The 18,624-nt window shown below is 54.7% G+C and overlaps 1 protein-coding gene across 9 annotated transcripts in view; it reads right to left on the bottom strand.

Annotated features, from left to right (window-relative positions):
• The window catches only part of Agap1 (ArfGAP with GTPase domain, ankyrin repeat and PH domain 1), a 476,885-nt gene that overhangs the window by 56,124 nt on the left and 402,137 nt on the right, over window positions 1-18,624 (bottom strand). For all 9 annotated transcript variants that reach the window (XM_026396066.2, XM_026396067.2, XM_026396069.2 and 6 more), the window contains 3 exons: window positions 11,506-11,660; window positions 9,557-9,647; window positions 2,593-2,815 (listed from right to left, as the gene is read on the bottom strand). In XM_026396066.2, the coding sequence (XP_026251851.1) occupies window positions 2,593-2,815; window positions 9,557-9,647; window positions 11,506-11,660 (469 nt within the window). The remainder of the gene's footprint in view (window positions 1-2,592; window positions 2,816-9,556; window positions 9,648-11,505; window positions 11,661-18,624) is intronic.

Here is an 18,624-nt window from a genome sequence, read left to right as displayed (position 1 = left end):
ACTCAGACACATAAATAGACCAAAGTGCCCCCACATCCCGGTGCTAGTCCTGGTGGTGGTGCCCAGGCTCAAAGGCCCTCTCCGGCACCTTCTTGGCCACCTCGTCTACAGGAGGCTCCAGCCTATGGGGCAGACGTGCTGTCGTGCACACCTGCAGGCTGAGCCCCCCACTCCTGCCTTAGCCCAGGCCACTGACCTCCCCCGGCACACCTCCCCTGGGAACCACCTCATATTAAGACACCGGCTCGAGCAGCCTTCGTCCAGTGACCCGTCCCCGCAGCACACCGGCTGTAAGAGTCCCCCCCCACCTGCCAAATTCTGCCAGCCCTGGCACCCCCAGCGGGCCCAGGGCGTCACCTGCCACTGCTGTCCCAGCCACCATTCACTGTCTCTTCCATGAGCGAGTGCTCAATGGACATTCACTGAATTCAATCAAAAACAAAACTCTCCGGGAGAATTTTTAAAGGCACAAAAAATTAAAAGTCAATTCTCCTGTACATTGATCTTAGTGGTGGACAGAACATAGGAATTCAAGAGCTACCTGTGGAAATGTCACGGAGCCTCATTAGGATGTCCGCGCCCTGGAGAGGAACTGCACCTAAATACTGTAACCTCCCCCACTCTTGGTGGCACTGGGGATGGAACCCAGGGTCTCTCATATGCTAGGCAAGTGCTCTACCACTGAGCTGAGCTACACCATCAGCCCTTTTGTTTTGTTTTGTTTTGGGACAGGGTCTCCCTAAGTTGCGGAGGATGGTCTTGAACTTGTGATCCTCCTGCCTCAGTCTCCTGAGTGGCTATGATTACAGGTGTGTGCCAATGTGCCTGGCTATTGGCACTTCTCTTTAGGAAAGCCAGTGTGACCCAAGAAAAGATGGGGTTCTGTTGCAGTTGCCTCGTTAGTGAGAAAGGAAGACTTCGAGATACGTCTCTGAATGTCTAATGTTCTGTAGATCAGGAGCTACAAATGCAAGCCCTTCATTCAAAGATACAAAGAACTATCAAATACCTGTGGTTTTCACTTAGAACTGCAAAATTAATGTGAAATATTTATCAGTTTAAAAAATAACCCACAACTTCACTTCTAATAATTTTAAATGGTTTCAAATTTTAATGGACAGAAAAACAAGCTTTTCTAATTCCTGATATTAAAAACCTGTTAATTTTTTCAAACTTATTTCAATGTTTTGTTCATTCAAACATTAAACTCAATCTAATTTCCGATTTTCAGACTGAAGTTCTTTCAGTGATTAAATGCAACTCGATTTGATCTTTTTTAAGAACGTGCCTAGTGGACAACCCAGCTGTTTCTAACTCGGTGGTCAACAGATCAAGGCAGCTTTAACAAGACGAGGGTTTCTCTGGTTTGTTAGAAGTTACCTGTGTCCACGTGGCACGGTGCAACCCACATGAGAAAAGCCCGCATGTCGAACCTGTGGGACTTCCAACAGTCAACCTGGCACGCCTCTGTCATCCCCGTCCTTCCTCAGAGCAGCCTTGGGGACAGCAGGACTAACAGGTGCCAGTTTCCCCCTCCACGTGAACCCAAGGTGGCACCACACCCTCCCATTGCAGTGTTGGTGACATTGGGCCTGTGGCTCTGGTGTCACCCAGTGGTCACTGATGTCACATGAACCCAAGGTGGCACCACACCCTCCCACTGCAGTGTTGGTGACATTGGGCCTGTGACTCTGGTGTCACCCAGCGGTCACCAATGTCTGCAGGTGAGCCATGGATTGAGCACTACTGGCCTCCGGTCCATCACATTACCAGCAAAACAGAGCGAGGCCTGTCCTGTGGCTAAGGATGGGTGGCACCTCCTGCCTTCGTCTCACCCCACGCCTAAGAAGTGAGCGCTGGAAACACCCCAGCCCCGCTGTCTAGGCGGGAGCAAGACCCCTGCTGAGTGGCCTACAAGGAGGAGGCAGCTGCAGACAGGCCTGCTCTGAAGACGTGCTATTTCACCACCTCTGAGGGGTATTAAATATGCATGTGTCCTCTCAAAAACGGTTTGTAATAGCTGTGAATGACAAATGAGAAACTAAATGGCCTCAAAATAAATGCGTTTTTTACACTGGATAACAATTAACATTAATGAGGAGTCGCCATACATTATGCTGAACTTGGTTGATTAAATGGGTTAGAAATATACTTTAGGAAGTAAAACATATTCTCTCCTCACAAATTCACTTGTTGGTAGGAGCGGGGGTGGTTACCAACGGAGCAGATGCTGACAAAGATACAAGAATGATAAACAAAATGAAAGAATCAAAAAGTCATAATTAGTGTCAGCACAGCTCATGTCTATTAGAAATGTATTAATTAAAGTAATATATTCATAAGGTTAGAAGTTTAATACATTTCTAAGAGGGGGACAGAAATCCCCAAGGCCTAAAAACAAACATAAAAAATTAAGCAGTTTGAATTATCCACTCTGCTTAAGACCAATTTTAAACACAGATGTTTCTGGGCAGGCCTCACTGGCATTCCTACAGGTGGCCAGGGCCACTCTGAGTGTGGCTGTCCCTCAGGTGGACCCTAGCTGTCTAACTGTGGTGTCCGCGTGGAGGCAGCGCGCTGCCAGGTTCCTACCTCGTGGAGTCCAAGGAGGGTTTCGTCCGCCCCTGGCTGCTCTCTTCCCAGACGCTGTTGGCCAGCTCGTTCCCGATGGACGACATCACCTTGATCAGCTCGATGGGCCAGTCGTCGAGGTCCAGAGACCGGACCCGGGAGAGGTGGGTGCCCAGATTCCGGTGGATGCCCGAGCACTCGATGCACATGAGGGCTCCCAAGTTCAGACTGGCCCAGTTGGGATCTGCGGGGAGTGGAACAGCCGGGCACGTCAGACCACCGTCGCTGGTCCCTGCTGTCCTGAGAGTTTCAGGACCAGCTGGTCAAGCTCCACGTTGGGCGGTCCCCACCCCACGTGACCCCACGGCCCCTGGCCAGTACTCAATATTGTTCTAGGTGCCTTCAAAGAAGTGACATGTTCTAAAACTCTGGCTGAATCAGAAGCCCACGAGTTTCCTCCACAACACACAATGACACGGTCCAGCTAGAGTGCCCCTGGAGGGACGCCCTCTCCAACCCTCCAGTAGCCACGCTCACTTCCAGAAAGCTGGCGTCCACAGCAGACAGCTGCCGGCAGAGGGCAGGGGGAAGCAAGCTGGGGTCATTCCCAAAGCCAGAACAGCCCTCATACCACCTCTACTAAACCAGCACAAGGTTTTGATAGGCCTGAGATGGAAGTGTTCGTGGATTTCAAAGATGAAAGAATGATGGGAAAATACACCGTTGGGATCTTTTCTAAGGGTAACACTAGGACAACTGGACTCTCCATGCTTCATGGCTGGCAAGCTGGCACTCGGCCCTCAGGTAGTGAGGAGCCGGCTCTGTCACCCTGAGTTGCAGAATGAATGGTAGAGGCCTCAGGCTGTGATACCGGACCAAGGACCCATTTCTGCAGGACAACAAACCTGGTCACAGAAGGGCTTTGGGACCCCTGACCTGCATCACTCACTGGGTACAGGCCAGAGTCATCGGAAGACCCGAAACTCAGGCCCAGGGCTGGCTGCAGCTAGAATCCACAGCTGATTAGCCAAGATGTTTTCAAGGACAGAAGCAAGTAAGGCTCAACTCAAGGACAGTCACTACTTCCCCAGACCACCTGAAGAGCCAGCAGAACACCAGGTGGCTGACGTCATGTGTGGTTCACTGAGTACATGTCCTTTGTTCTACAAACGGCAAATGACCGGGAATGGTCGTATATGAACTGATCAATCAGTCAGCCATTTGCTTAACATCTAGTCCGCGTTCAGGTGGCGATGCCAGGGGACGGGCCAGAGCAGAGGTCTGGGCCTGAGAGGCGTCAGGTGGGAGGGGGAAACCCGTGCCCCAAATGAACAACCAAACAACAGGACAAGGAAGCGTAGATGCGGAAGAATTCGGCCACACAAATAAACGCAGAGGGGGGCAGGACAGCAGGGGCAGGGTGGCTGTGTGGACAAAGTTCTGGCTGGCCTTGCAGGTGTTTGGAGAAGAGGGAGGTGTGGACAGCAGCCTGCACGGCCCTCCTCACCCTGGCCACCTCTGCTTCTGCGCCCCCACTGTCCCCGAAACACAGGGCAGCCCATATCACCAGCCACCTTCAAAGGCCACACCCAAGGGAGTTGCCACCGTTTACTTGGCCCCTTGCTGGCCGAAGACGTCCCAGATGCTGACTCGGATGCTGACTCGGATGCCGTCCTGGTCAACAGCCTCTCTCGGGTTTTCTCCCACGTTTCTGGTTGCTGTATCTTGGTCTCCTCCTGGACCTGTGCCTCCCTCAGGGCTCCTGCAGCTTGTCCATACTCTCTTCCAAGCAAACCCACTATGGTTTAGATGTGAGGTGTCCCAAAAGCTCATGCGAGAGAAAATGCAAGGAAGCTCAGGGTGAAACGATCAGGTTGCCGAGAGTCGTGACCTTGTCAGTGCATAATCCCCGAATAGGGATTAATTGGGTGGTGGCCGAGGGCAGGTTGCGGCTGGAGGAGGCGGTCACTGCGGACCTGCCTCTGGATTGTTCTGCCCATGGTGAGGGGCTGGTCTCTCTGCTTCCTGATCATCATGTCCTGAGCTGTGGTCCCCTTCCACGCCCTTCCGCCACACGGTCTGCCTCACCTCCGGACACATCTGTGGACTGAGACCTCTGGAATTGTGACACCCAAATAAGCTGCTCCTTCTCTGGTTGTTCCCGGCAGGCCTCTCAGTCACAGTGGTGAGAACACCGACAAAACCCAGCCCTCCAAGGCGACCCACATGCTAGCTCTTACCTACAGCTGTCACCTCTTCCTCGCTCCCGAGCTAGAGCATCACCGCCACAGTCCACTTCCATCCCCGTCCTGCAGACATCCCACTGTCACCGTCTCGCCTCACAGACACACTCTGTTCCTGACCTCAGCCAGCGGCCCTGGCCTTCCTGTCACTTACGCAGGATCCTGGCAACCAACCTCTGGTTTCCTGTCGCTCCCATAGCTAACCACGTGCTCTCAAGCTCCCTCAAATCCAACTCTTCCTTCTCAAACCCTCGTCCTTTCTGCCATCATGACATGGTACAGCAGCTACTGCCTGTGCTTTCACCTTCCGCCCGCTGCAGACCGCTCCCCACCTGCACCCAGGAAATGTGACGAATCTGCTCATGTCACCCCAGGACTCAGAACCACCCATGGCTGCTGTCTGCCATTTGGATCGAGTTGTTCCTAGTCCTGATGAAACCCATTTCTCACTGGTCCCACCCGAGACGCTCAGCTCCTTGACCCACTAGTGCTCGGGGCTCCCCCGCCTGGCCGAACACCCTGGGCCCCGGTACAGTTCTCGTTCTCTGGCCTCAGCTGGAGTCCTCCTTCCCAGGACGTCCTCCATGACCACCCTCTGCCAGGTGACTCCTGGCAGCCTGCCCTCTGCCCAGGCTGCCCTGTGCCTGCTTCCCCTGCGGGCAGGTAGGTGGCAGGTGCGGTCATGCCAGCTCCTCAGGGCTCTGCCTTGACGTGCGTTCGGCAGGTGACTCAGAATGGCTCCACCAAGCAGGGGAGCCCTCCAAGGGGGTCTGGGCGCGTGGGAGGTAGGCTGTCTGGGCAGGACAGGATGCACTAGGAAGTGACACAGGGCTCTGGTCTGACCACGGCAGCGTTAGCAGGCACAAGGAAGCCCACTGGTGCCGGGTGGCAGCCCACACCAGGATGGCTGGGAGATCTGCTGGGAAGGCTCAGGGCCGCACTGGGGGACCTGAACTTCTGAGAAGGCCGCAGGCTGTGGTTTGTGCTGGGCATAAGGTGGGGACAGGTCCCATTGTCACACAAGAATTCCTGAGAGGCAAGTGACAGGCACAGTCTCAAGACACCCAACTCCAGCTAAGTCGGTGCTGAAGTGCGTCGTCACCACACCCTCCTCACTAGCTCCTCCTGCACTGAATCCCCTTCTCTTTCGCCCTGTGCCCTGTGGAAGGGCCACTGCTGAGTGCTACAGTGGACAGTCAACGCTGTCCCCAGGGGTGCTTGCCTGCACTGTACAGGAGACTCATTTGGTTGTGGGGCCCACTACACTGCTCCAGGCCACTGTGAATTGTCTCAGGGACATAGACCAATGACAATGGTCCATGTGTAGAGCTTGGCACATGGCCATCCTGCCTACTTCCCAGACTGTCCTAGTCTGGATCTAAAGGAGGATGTCCACATGGGGTGGGGGTGGCGTGTTTCTGGGCCTATACTCAAAGGTTTCTGTGAAGACGACAGATATGGAAGATTCAAGGGGAGCAGAGTGACCCGGAGTCCAAGCCCCTGGCCGCTGAGGCCCAGTCAAGACGGAGCGCGGCAGGGACGAGGCTGTTCCGCCCCTATGACCAGGGCTGTGGAGGGTCAGCCTCACCTCTGCTCCAGTTGATATCTAAGGAAGAAATAAGAAGATCACATGATCCACCAAGAGGTGGCAGAACCAGGCACCCCTGGAGGAGCAAGAGGACACAGATGGACGTGAGCAGTTTTAACTCGGTGGTCAGCGGCTGGGTGTGGCGTGGTGGAAGAGCGCCTGCCCAGCACTGCAGAAACAGCCAGTGGTCAAGGACATCCTTTTGGAGAGGCGACATGGGGCCAAGGCTCTGAGGACTTGGGACAATGGATGGCTCTGCCTGTGGGCTTAGCAAGGACCGGAGAGGCCGGTGGGGCTCCCCCTGCAAGTTTGGCTGGGTCACCTGGGAGGGAAGGGCACCCATAATGTTTAGATAGACATGGTGGCAGGATCCGCGTGGAGCAGCGCTGGCCAGGACTTGATGGGTAAGAGGACTGACAGTGCAGAAAGGCTGGGCTGCCCCGCAGGGTTGGTCCTGGAATGGCTAGCTGCTGGTGAGGGCCATGTGGGGGCCCCAAGGTCTGGGGTTCTATGGGCCCCCAAGGGCAGGCTTTCTGGGCCTGTTCCTGGCAGGTGTCTGGCAACAGGTGCCCCAAACAGACTTCCGCCACAGCTGGACTGCACATGTGCAACAGGCATCTTTATGGCAGGACTTCCCAGAAGCAGGGATGGGCCAAGGCCTCGACTCCCCCTTGGTGGACGCTGTTGAGCTTCCTAAATTCACTGGATCACAGACTCCCTTTACAGGTGGTTACCCCCAAAGCTAAGGAAGTCTAGTGTCCACACTGGAAGCTGGGCTTTGGGATGTACCAACAGGGCAGACAGCCGGGGCTCCTGGTGTCCAGAAGAACCACAGGAGGAGGCGGGGTTTTCACAGCTTCAAATCCCATGCTGCACTGAAGTCCCCCGCCTCGTCCCTACTCAGAGGCAGCACAGCTGAAGTGATGGGCCAGCCAGACTCACTGGGAGAAGCATGTGCTGTCCCTGGAGTGCAGTATCTCCCGAGGCACTCCATGCCCATAACTGCCCTCGGCTTTGCAGAACCCGGGTGTTCCTGACCTGGGTCCAGCTGTGGTGCGATGGACATCTTCCAAGCTAGTTTCTTGCCATTTCCATCAGCTTCCCCCTGAGCAGCCCAGCAGGCGCCAGGGCACCCAGCCCTCCTGAACCGCGCCCATTGCGCTGAGGGGTGCTCATGGTCGCTATGGTGAATGTCAGCCTGCGCACATGTTTCCCAGCCCGGCACCCAAAGTGGATGATTTTACTTCAGAAGATCCTGGCCACCGTGCTATGTGTGTCCTTGATCTCAGACTCTCCAGGCTTGAAGACCTTTGAGGAAACACAGGCAGCCCCGAGCGTGGATTGAAGGATAGGTCACGATTCGCCAATTCTGTAACCTTGCACGAATTATTCAAGCCCTGGACTCTTCGTTTCCCCCACTGTACAGGGGCCCACAGTGGCACCAACTCTAAGAGTCGTGAGAATTAAAGATGGCACCTGCTTGGTGAACAGTCGCCTGGCGCCTCCCAGCTGCCCAGCTCTGCCGGCTCCCGGGCTGCTCCTCCACCCAGGTGGTCTGCTGGTTCCAGCCACACTGGTCCCGCAGCCTGGCAGGCACTCCCCTCCCCACCCACCCTCAGTGCCCCCACACCCCACTCCTGACCTCCAATCTGTCACAGGCCATGGTCCCCACAGGCCACGGTCCCCACAGGCCACGGACTAGTTTCTTTTAACGGAATCCTTCGATGTATGGTGGAAACAAGGACAGAACTTCCCTGATGGACGGTCTGAAGCGTCTCGGGTTTGTGCTTCTAAGAAAGGTCTACTTTAAAAAGTCCTTGATAAAAACACACTTCACACCTCCGTCCACCACCACACGTTTTGAAAGTAAAATTTTAAGATTCAAACAAAAAAAGATACTTTAAAGAAGTATCTCAGGGAGCGTGAAAACAGCAGCCTGGTCCCCCACCGCGAGAAGCGACTCGCTGTGTCCCTTCCCAGGCCAGAGACGAGTGGCCTTGCAGGGGCGGCCCAACCCTTCCCTGTGGCGGCCACCCCGTCCTCCCAGTCGGCCTCCTTGCCCTGGCGCTCTACCCTACTCCACGTGAAGTGGGACCCTCAGATAGACAGGCCCGTCTCCCCCGCTGGCTTGGGGTCCACCTGTCCTGCTCTGCAGCCCCGAGGACTGAAGAACAGAGACCGCAACTCTGCCCCTGGTGCCGCACCCCACTGGCTCTGACCAGGTCCAGCTGAGAGGCCAGGGTGACCCTCTGCTTGGCAGTGACCTACGCTGCATGGTCCCTTCAGACTCCTCCACCTGCACAGACCCGACGTGTCCCGCTGAAACATTGACCCTGTGGCAGGTTGGCTGGCCCCAAGCAGCCTGACGCCAAGTGCCCAGCTGGCCCTTCTCGAGGGCTCACGTCTCAGCCCCTGGGCTTGGCTCCGGACACTCAGCACCAGCCCCATCACCAGGCCTGCCAGGCAGCGCTGGCCTGGCCCCAGGACCCCTGACCTGGTTTAAACTTTGAACTGAGTCTCCCCTCTTTGAAACGCTATTTAACAAAAACAAAACAAAAACAAAAACATTAACACAATTAGAAAAAAAAATACCCAATACAAACTTCTCAGGGCTGGAACTAAAAGAGTGAAAAGCCAATCCCCAGCCTCAAGGAGGTAAGCCACAAAGTGCCCCTGTCAAAGGGAAGATCACATTTTGGACAATAGAAAGCACGAAATACAACCGAGTCATGAAGCAGTCACTACAAGTTCTACTCGTTCAATCAAATGCTGCAGTTTGTAATGTATATAAAATAAAAAGAATCATGATGTCAAAACCCAGAACATACACTTTTGAAATTAAAAAAAAAAAGTCCAGAATCTCTGGGCAGAAATGGACTCTATTTTTATGGGAAAAACCAAACAATTGGTCACTAATGTAGCAGAGGCTGCTTCCCAGACGAGATGGGATGTGGGTCAGGGCTGAGTCCTTCGCAGTCCCAAGCAGGGCTCACTGACTGCTCCTGGGAATGGTGCACGTCCGTCAGCGAGACCGCTAAGGTAAAGTCTGAGCAGAACAGTGGACTCGGTACCCGTCACCGCCCTTCCTGACAGGGACGACAGCCTGACCCTGCAGCTGGGCCCCGGGTCCGTCCCGCTGCCCTGGCGCACTCACTCTGGGTGTCGCAGTCTACGCAGTGGGAGTTCCCGCGGATGTTCCGGATGGACTGCAGGGCCATGGCCTCACTCTGGCTGGTCAGTCGGGACTGGGCGTGGAGGAAGACAGACAAAAGCAAAATATGAGAAGCCCGGGGAGACAGACACCTCCTAACACCATCAGCTCAACCCTGTGCAATCCAGGGGAGGGAGAGCCTCAGTTTCCTCTCTTGATGGGATCCACCTGTTGAGACGGACTCTGCCAAAACCAGCAAAGAGGCGAGTCCAGTGGTGTGTGTGTGTGTGTGACCACGAGGCCAGGGGTCCCCGGGAAGGTCGGTGCCGACGCACTTCGGCTGACACTGCACTTCTTGGCATGAGGACCGAAGCAGCAGAGGAAGCCGGCCTGCGGGCTTCGTCGGCAGGGTAGACCTAACTCCTGCTCACTGCTCAGAAAACCTGTCCACACCATGTCATGGCTGGAGACCCCCTTTCCATTTGAGGAAACCAAACTGGGACAAAGCGGGCTGGTGGGCCCTTATTCTTAAAGTACATGAAGGCGTGTGACCCGTGGCGGGACCACGCAGAGTCGAGCTCTGATATTTTGATACCATGCGTTTTCGTCTTCCACTTATCAATGAATCCCTTGTCAAGTTGCCCCAGATGCTCGGGTCGCCTCCAGCTCTGCTTTACCTGAACAGTGCTGAGAGGAGCGCTCTTGACGCCGACTCTACACACACATCCACCATTACCTAGTGGAGAGGAATTGCTGGTTCTACAGGTGCTAGGGAAAGGGTGCCTGCAGCGGTTACAGCCTGTTTATTAAATATGCATTTAATATCATGTTTAAAACAAAAATTGATCAACTTCAAGGGACACTTGGGATAAATCTTATTTTTGTGTAAGAGTTCTTTATATTGAGGAGTGGATGAAGCCATCTCTTGACATGTTGTTTGATGTAGAATAGTTTATTGCTTATTGTGTAACATTAAGTTATAATTTATTAACTTTGTCTAATTAGTATCTTGTATTATTGGGTTTTAATTCCCCTCAGCTAGATACCCAAGTATTCAAAGCATGTTTCAATTCACGTTGGCATCCGAGTGCGGGAGTGTGTTGCATGTGCACACAAAGCTCACCACAAATCCCTTCCAGAATTTTCTTTAAATGCACTTGATTTTGTAGGTTGGTGGGCAATGTCCTCAGTTTCTATTTGGGCACAGTTAGAAAAATAAAATGTACTCTGAGGCTCTAAAATGTCCCAGCAAGGGGGTTTTAAACAGTCAAGGATTAAAACAGAGAAATGGAAGCAGCTCTGGATGGGAGCATAATTTTAGTGTAAGGAATGTCACTGAGCATGGCCTAAAAAATGCACATTCAAACACGTTTTCTTTGGCTATACAACTGTAAAAAAAAAAGTCGCCTCTAATTATTGATTAAAACACGCACCAGGCTTTGGCAACAGTTTAGAAAAGAGAACTTCTCCTCACCCAATCTCCCTTCCGCCCAGGTCTGCAGGCGCCTTCCCTGTCCACCTCTAACAAGGCCACCTCCCCACCTGGCGTGGGTTTGGACTTCGGGCATTCGTGGGAACAGAATGGTATGTTTCTTTTTCTGATTTATTCTTCCCCAGACAAAGTGTGGATGCGTAAGACCTAAGAGCCCAGGAGACTCCAGCACCCGCCATGGCCATTCAGCGTGTCCACCTGATAGAACAAAGATTCAGTGTTGGACATCCTGCCACAGGGACAGGGCCAAGCCAGGACACCAAGGCATGACACGCGGTAAAGATGGACAGAGTGTTTTTATCTTTTCACTTATTTAGTCTTTTGCTCACAAAGAATACCTGGGTCCTTGTCATCCACACGTCACCTGATGCTTTGTCCTCCTGGGCCCGCACTCTGGGCCTTTGCTGCTCTTTAATGATCAGAGGCCTTGATTTCGGGGGACAGCCTGCTGAGGGCTTACCTTATTCTTGCTGCTCTCGCAGGACTGTAGGCTGGCTAGGATCTGGCTCTCGATGGCTTGGACCCACGCATCTCGTTCTTCATATGTGGTGGCTTCAAAGTGCCAGGTCTGGCCAGTGAGGGACACAATGATAAACTCAAAGTTTTCTTCTTGTTCTGAAACACAGAGTGGTGGGGATGAAGAGTTTACTTTCATGAGACAGCAGCCCCTCTGCCAGTGCTCTGTCACAAAAGTGCCTCTGGGTTCAATGGCACCTGCATGGGGCTGGCAGCACACACAGGCCTGGACAAGCACGGCAGCGGGGATCTGAATCCACACACCTCCGCCTGCTTGAGATCGCTTCCTAAAGCCAGCAGGCTTAGCTAGGTTTCAATCGATGCTCGGGGACAGGGAAAAATGAGAAACAGCGTGTGATGTCAGTGTCTCTGTGTTGGGCACAGACCAAGCAACTTAGGAGAATAAGTTTGTGACTTACTGCTGACCATCGTATCTGTGGGAGGAAGATTAAGTTAGCGAGGCTCATCTCAGGACTGGGTTTTAGTTACTGCGCAGCGCCTGCGCGCAGACGCAGCCACACCGCAGCACTCAGGACGCCAGAGACTTCTGTCCTTCCACGGCAAAGGACCTGTCAGGGTGGAAGAAGCTTTAGTTCCTACTATCCTCAGACCAGAGAGCAGAATTCCAGGTGACTGGAAGGGTCGAGTTGAGGCTTGCAGTCTGCTGAGGGGCATGTTTCTGAGACCACATGTTGCAACACCATCTACCCCATTTTGGTCTTTGGACCAATCCCTCCACTCCCTAGGAACATGTCCCTCACCTGTGCAGTGGGCAAGAGAACCACTACAGAGCAGAGTGTCTCTCCTGGTTTAGCCAGGTGCCCTGACCTCCCTCCCAGGGCCTGGGCCCAGAAACCTTGGCCCTAAATTCCCAGTACCAGCCCAGCAGGTACCACTCTGGAGGAGCAGGACCAGCGACAAACCACCAGCAAGAAACGTGAAGCTGGCTCTTCAGGGGCGAGGTCCTCCTGGGTGAGCGGTCTGCAAGCTCTGGCCTGTGAACGAGCTACATGACTGCCCTGTGGCCACGGAAGAGCCCACCTTCCAGGTGGTATCCAGGCACCTTCTCTGCCATCTGCACATGGCCACTCAGTGGCTCGTGTCTAGGGCACAGAGCTCCCACCTGCTGGGTTCCTGGCTCCTCTGGCCCAGCTTCCGAGGCCCTCCTGCCAGCCTTGGCCTCAGCGGCTCTCAAGGCCCTTCCGTGCCACACGCCCAGCAGCATTGGCCATGAGGACACTTATCCCAACTCCTGCCTCCTGTCTCCAAGGCCACAGCAACTGTCTCCAGCCACCTTCCCTCATTCCTTTTAGTCTCAGGAGAAATGCAGTTCCCCTGTGGTGGCTGAGAGACCCCTCCTCCCAATCCCACTGATGCTGGCAAGCCCCACTGCTGTGGGGCTCAGGCAATGTCCAGGAAGAGGAAGTCCATGTCCTCTCAACGCACTGTCCTACAATACTGTGTAACGGCAATTACACGGAGAAAATCATGCCCCGTTCCTATGACATCCTTACATAGTCTGTGAAGAATCGAGTCATGCTTTGTGTAAAATAGCCTCATGGCTCTTGCAGAATTTAACTGCCCACTGGGCTGGACCTAAACCTGTGGGTCTTGCACCCAACAGCACCTGGAGGGTGGGGCTGTGGGCACGCCCATTTGCAAACCCTTTGGTCTCTATAGAGTGTCCACCCTCAGGGAGTGAAAGTGACCTTGGTCAGGAGGGCCAAGCCTCCCCCGGCCTCTCCAAGGCCTGTGACTCCCCTAAAGGTGAGGAGGCGCTGCAGAGGGCCTGATCTTGGGCCACACTGGTGCCCAGGGAGGCCAGGTTGTACACAAAGCCCTGGGCTCTGGCTGGCTGCCGTCATCCCCGCTGCTGAAGCTGACTCCAGAGAGGGGACGGAGCGCAGCAGGAAACACAGGAGCCTCTCAGGCTCCTGACTACGGACAGCCAGTGACCAGTGCTCTGAGAGTAAGAGACCCGGCAGGAGCTCTAGTGCCATCCACTGCCCTTAAGCTCGGAGAATAAGCGACCCCTGTGTTCATGCAGAAGCAGAACCTCCACCTGCCTTCGAAAGGGAAGGGGGGAGGGGGGCGGGGAGGTCTGCAGCCCCTCCCCCACGCCAGGAAGGCCCTGGACACTGGGGGACTTGTTGGATTTTCATTAAAAAAAAAATCACTGACTTTCAAACAGGCTTCTCCCTGGCTGACCTGCAATTACACCTGGCAATTACAGGCTGAGCCAATGCATCTGTGGATCTTAAAAGGTCCAGCCTCCTGATCCATGGGCTTTTATGTCCTAATACTATGAATTATACCCTTTCTGCACAGATTCTTATAAGACAGTACCCCAATTCATGTATTTTATGACAACTTATAGGAAACTGACAGGGCAGGAAAGAATTACAGCACATGCAGATTGACCGTAAGCAAACCTGGTAACTTATGGGTAGAACTGAAGAGATCTACTAGCAGATTCAAATGCACACATAAAAGCCCCATCTGACCAGGATTTATTGGATTATCTGGTGAAAACAATCACAACCATTAGCTTCCTAGCTAGGACTCCTGCTCACTGGCCTTCCAGGCAGCTTTCACATTCGGACTTCCAGCTAGAATTGGGAGCTCCATTCACTGGAGCTGAAGGCAGAGAGCTACTTGGCGTGGGGGACAGAGCTGCTCTGCGAATGCCCCTGTGGGGTAGGGACAGGCACAGGCCTATACACAGATAAAGGACACAAAGTGACAAAAACCACGGTGGAGATCTGGGTACGGTGCCACAGAAGCATCTCCATTTTGGGCCTTGTTCTGAAGAGCAGTTACTTCCAACGCTCTCAGTATTCCACGCAAAGACGAAACTTCCACATGAAGTCACGAAGGTACAGTTTGGCTTGGCTCTATTCATCAGGCATACACAATCTACTTAAGGGAACCAAGTGGCCACCGGACCTCAGCCTGCTCCCTGCAAACCCCACAGGTGCTCCCTGTGGCCCAATTCTGGTGTCCGACTCCTTACACGTATGTTCTACCGCACATCTCTACTGACATCTCCCACGTCAGTGAACACCGGTGCCTCTCCCTCCGGTGCCCGGTCCTTTCCTCTGCTCTGCCTCTCTGCCTTCTTTACCTGGCCCTGGGACATTCTTAGGGAATGAGATTGAGCAAAGATTTCCTCACTTGACCCCTGACTTGACCGCCCTTCCTGTCGCTGTCCTGACACGTGCCTAGGACACCCAGGACACAGGAGTCCTTCGTGCTCTTGCTCCACCCTCGGCAGATGCCTCCACACCCCTGGGAGAGCCACAGCAGCCTGGTGCCCCGCTCTTGGCCACCCTCCTCGGGAAGCCTCGCTGCTCAGCCAGTACATGGCAGCGCTGGGTCTCCCTGCCTGTCTCTCTGCAGTGTGTGGCCTTGCTGGTGGTGACCACCAGGGCGACTCTCCTGAGTGCTCACCTGGATGAGGAAGGCCCTGCCTGGAGGAACGGGAGGCAGGCGAACTGGGCTGGGGTCAGCCACTCACTGGAGGATTCTGTGGAAGGATGAAGGAGGCAGAGGCCCCCGTAGTGGGCTGCTACCTGTCTCGCCTGGACCAATATTTTAATCCACACTGTGGCTGAAGACACAAAGCCATTTTGTCCAAATGTGGAAGATAGGAGATTGAGAAGGACAGTAAAGGCCCAAGTGAATTAACCTACCACATGAGGCTGCAGGCATAAGCCAGCAGGGGTGTGCTGCCCACCAAGAGGGGCGCAGTCCTGCCCTCCAGCCTGTGGAGGCCGGTGAGAACCACCGGGACACGGGCTTTCGAGGAAGGGTCCACTCTGAAAGGGCAGCCCAGGAGAAGGCCTAGACGATCCCGCAGAGCACAACCAAGCTTCACCCCAGTTAGAAACCCATTCTGCAGGCCCCAAGAGTCAACTCATCTGAGACCAGAGGATAACTAGACCTGGAACAGCACAGGCCATTGAAAAGATGAGGAACCGATGGGGACAGCAGCCACCACCCACGGCACCAACAGTAAGTTGGGTGGTCACTGCAGTCACTGGGTAATCATGATTGGTCTGTGGTATAGACGACGCACGCACAAAGGCCCTGTGGCCCTGTCTGCCCACCAACCTTTCCAGTCTGAGGGGCAGCATACGTGTAGGAAAATACGATGGATTATTCTGTTTGTTCTAACTGAACATCTCAGCCCAGCCCTGGAGACAGAAGATGTCTGGTTTGTGCACAGAGGGACCAACAACAGGTCCCAAAGAGGCCACAGTGCCCCTGACTCATAGTGCTGTGTGGCTAATGCTCCAGGCTGAGTTGTGGTGTGGACCACTGGGCTCCCTGGAGAGGAGGCCGGTCCACCCGGTGGGAGCCCAGGGCAGGCAGATGGAAGCCTATGCCCAGACTGTGCAGGGCGTGACCCTGCACCTGAGATCTTCAACAGGAGCCAGCTGGGCACCTCGCTTCCCAAGAGGGACTGAACCCTGGGTGCAGAGCCCCACGAGGCCCCTGGCATCCCTGCGTGGAAGCCCCTAGACTGAGGTCTCGTGGGTAAGGGAGGCTGAGGAGTGACTGCCCACGGTCGGGGTTCAGAGACGACGTATACTGGCCCTGTGATCTTCTCTGCCTACCAAGATAAAACACCAGAACACGGATCAGAGAGCCACTGCTGGTTCAGGCCGTGAGTCGCACACGGCTTCCCTGGAGGGGTGAGCTGCTTCCTTGAGGTGAATCTGCAGCAGGGAATACAAACACAGAGGAATGGGCTGCACTCTGCAGGCACTGCCTTGGCTGAGTACCTTCCCATCTTAAAGTGGTAAGCAGATCCTCTCTCCATCTTTGGACCTTTCCTGGTGTGCCCAGTGGGGACCAGAGGGTCTCCCAGTGGCTTTATGGAATCTTCTCTCCCTCCTGACATGGGAGGAGCAAGATGCTTGGTCTTTTAAAAGTAGTTCCCCCAGAAACCCCTGAGCAGCCTGATGGCGTCAGGCTGGAGAATGCTTTTGGAAGCACTACCCAAGGCCTTTCTGGTTCCTGTGACACAGTATGCAAATTTAATGGTCACATGCTGGTGACTGACCTGCTGCCACCTTTGTGGGTGACTAGCTGCCTGGCCACTGGTCACCAGGGGCAGGATGGACGGTCCTCCCTATGCTGGCCAATCAGAGTGCATGATGCACTGGCCACTCTGCCCAGCTCTGGGGGGTGCTGATGCACGTGTCCTCCGGCTTTCCTGGCAGGGTCAGGGCCACTTGGTTCTCAGGTGCAGTGCCTTTGCCCCTTGCATGGGGCCCGACCTGTGGACAGGTAGACAGCTGGTGGCAGCACAGTGAGCAGGGGTGGGACGTGCTGGGAGCCCAGTGTCTGCTGGGTCTGGACACAGGTTCCTCTTGCCACTGGCACCACAGTTCCCAGAGCCCATCTATCCGCCCTTTGTGACCCACACCCTTTTAAATGGGTTTCTGTCCTGCTGACCGTCAGTCTTGACTTTGCCAATGGAGATGGGCCGAGGATTGGGTACCTCCCAGGTGACCTCCTGCTGGTCTCCCCAGTCTGCCCCTTGACATCTCCAGGCTCCATCGCTCCCCCCCGTTCTTGGACCCAAACGTTTCCCCTTCTTCCGCGTGCACAGAACACCATCATTAACGTTCAACAAATCTCAGTGGCCCACAGAGCATTACCCACCTCACCAATGGCCTGGGAGAAATGCAGCGCTTTACAGAGTGACGTTGTGGTGACATCTGAGTTATCAGATGAGAAAAAAATGGCAGCAATAAGAACTGGCAGCACGAGGCTGACCATTGGTATCGACGGAGCCCAGCACCTCCCGCACCACCCTCACAGACCACGAGGACCGAGGCTCCAACAGCGGGAACCTGCGGCTTCCGTCCAGTTCACTCCCTGAAATGAGAACTAGGTCCTGGGAGTTCCCCACGGCAGTGGCCTCACAAGTGGAAAGAGGCAAAGTTAGTCCCGGACCACGGAAGACCAGATGCCACCACGCCCCAGCGCCAGCGGGCGGTGGGCCTCCTCCTAGCGCGACATTCTTGAGCTTGGCTGTTTAATAAAGCCTTGTGATTGGGCTCCCGGGGACTTAAACCGTTTCCCGTGTTTAACGGTTGTCTGTGGAAAGGTCCACTATAATAGTATTTTAGCACCATGAACCTGTCGAAACCAACCTGCCCAATTATTCCCAACGACATTAATAACACCGGATATTACACTAATTGCGTCCAGTTTCTATGCAGACGAGGCCCCGGGGGGCTAGTTTTGCCTCCTCGGGGACAGGCGGCTCAGCCGTCAGGCCGACTTCACAAGGAATCCCTCCTCATTACACAAGTCCCGGCTGTCAAACTTTTTTTTTCCTTAAAGGTTAATGGGCCAATCAGTCATCAATTATTTTTGTGGAATCCTAGCAGACAAAGGGTTAAAGGGCTAGAGCAGCTGAAAACAGCTGTCCAGGCGGGGGCTGTTTCTCACAGGGACACCTGACAAGGAGGAATCTGGGGGAGGTGGGGGGAGACGGACGGCTGCCTGTTTAGGTCTCGGGGTGGGGATCCGGGGCCAGGATGGCTGCAGGGTCCTTTCCTCATGGCCAAGGTGACCCAGATCCTGGCCCCAAACTGTAACACAGGCATCTCTAGATCCCCGAGGGTGCAGGCCTGAGGAGCAGGGGGCGGGGGACTCCTCTCTTCTGCTCTGGAAAGGCTCCACGGGGGACGGGGGTCTCGCTCAGGTCTTCACCGGCTGGACGTGAGTCTGAGTCCTGAGAGAGAGGTGACTCCCAGGTGCCCGCAGCCTGGAACCCGGACACACCCAGAGTTCCCAGGGTGGACGGGCTTCTCGCCTCAGTTCATGACAAGCACACCACGAAACGAGACGTGTTACTGAAACTGCACACAGAGAATGCGCCGCTGTGCCCGGGCAGGAGACGGTCAGCACACGAGGAGGCCAAGGTGAGTCCTGGATTCGCCAACCCAGAGGCCTCCGACAGCAGCCCTGAAAAGTGACTGGACTAAACAGCCATGGCCACAAGGGAAAAAAGCACCCTGTCCACCTCCCCTCTGTCGTGAAA

This window comes from Urocitellus parryii, chromosome 1 (genome assembly GCF_045843805.1).
Source record: "Urocitellus parryii isolate mUroPar1 chromosome 1, mUroPar1.hap1, whole genome shotgun sequence".
NCBI classification, from domain to species: domain Eukaryota; kingdom Metazoa; phylum Chordata; class Mammalia; order Rodentia; family Sciuridae; genus Urocitellus; species Urocitellus parryii.
Note: the sequence above shows the minus strand (reverse complement) of the source record. Positions and strands in the feature narration are given on the sequence as shown.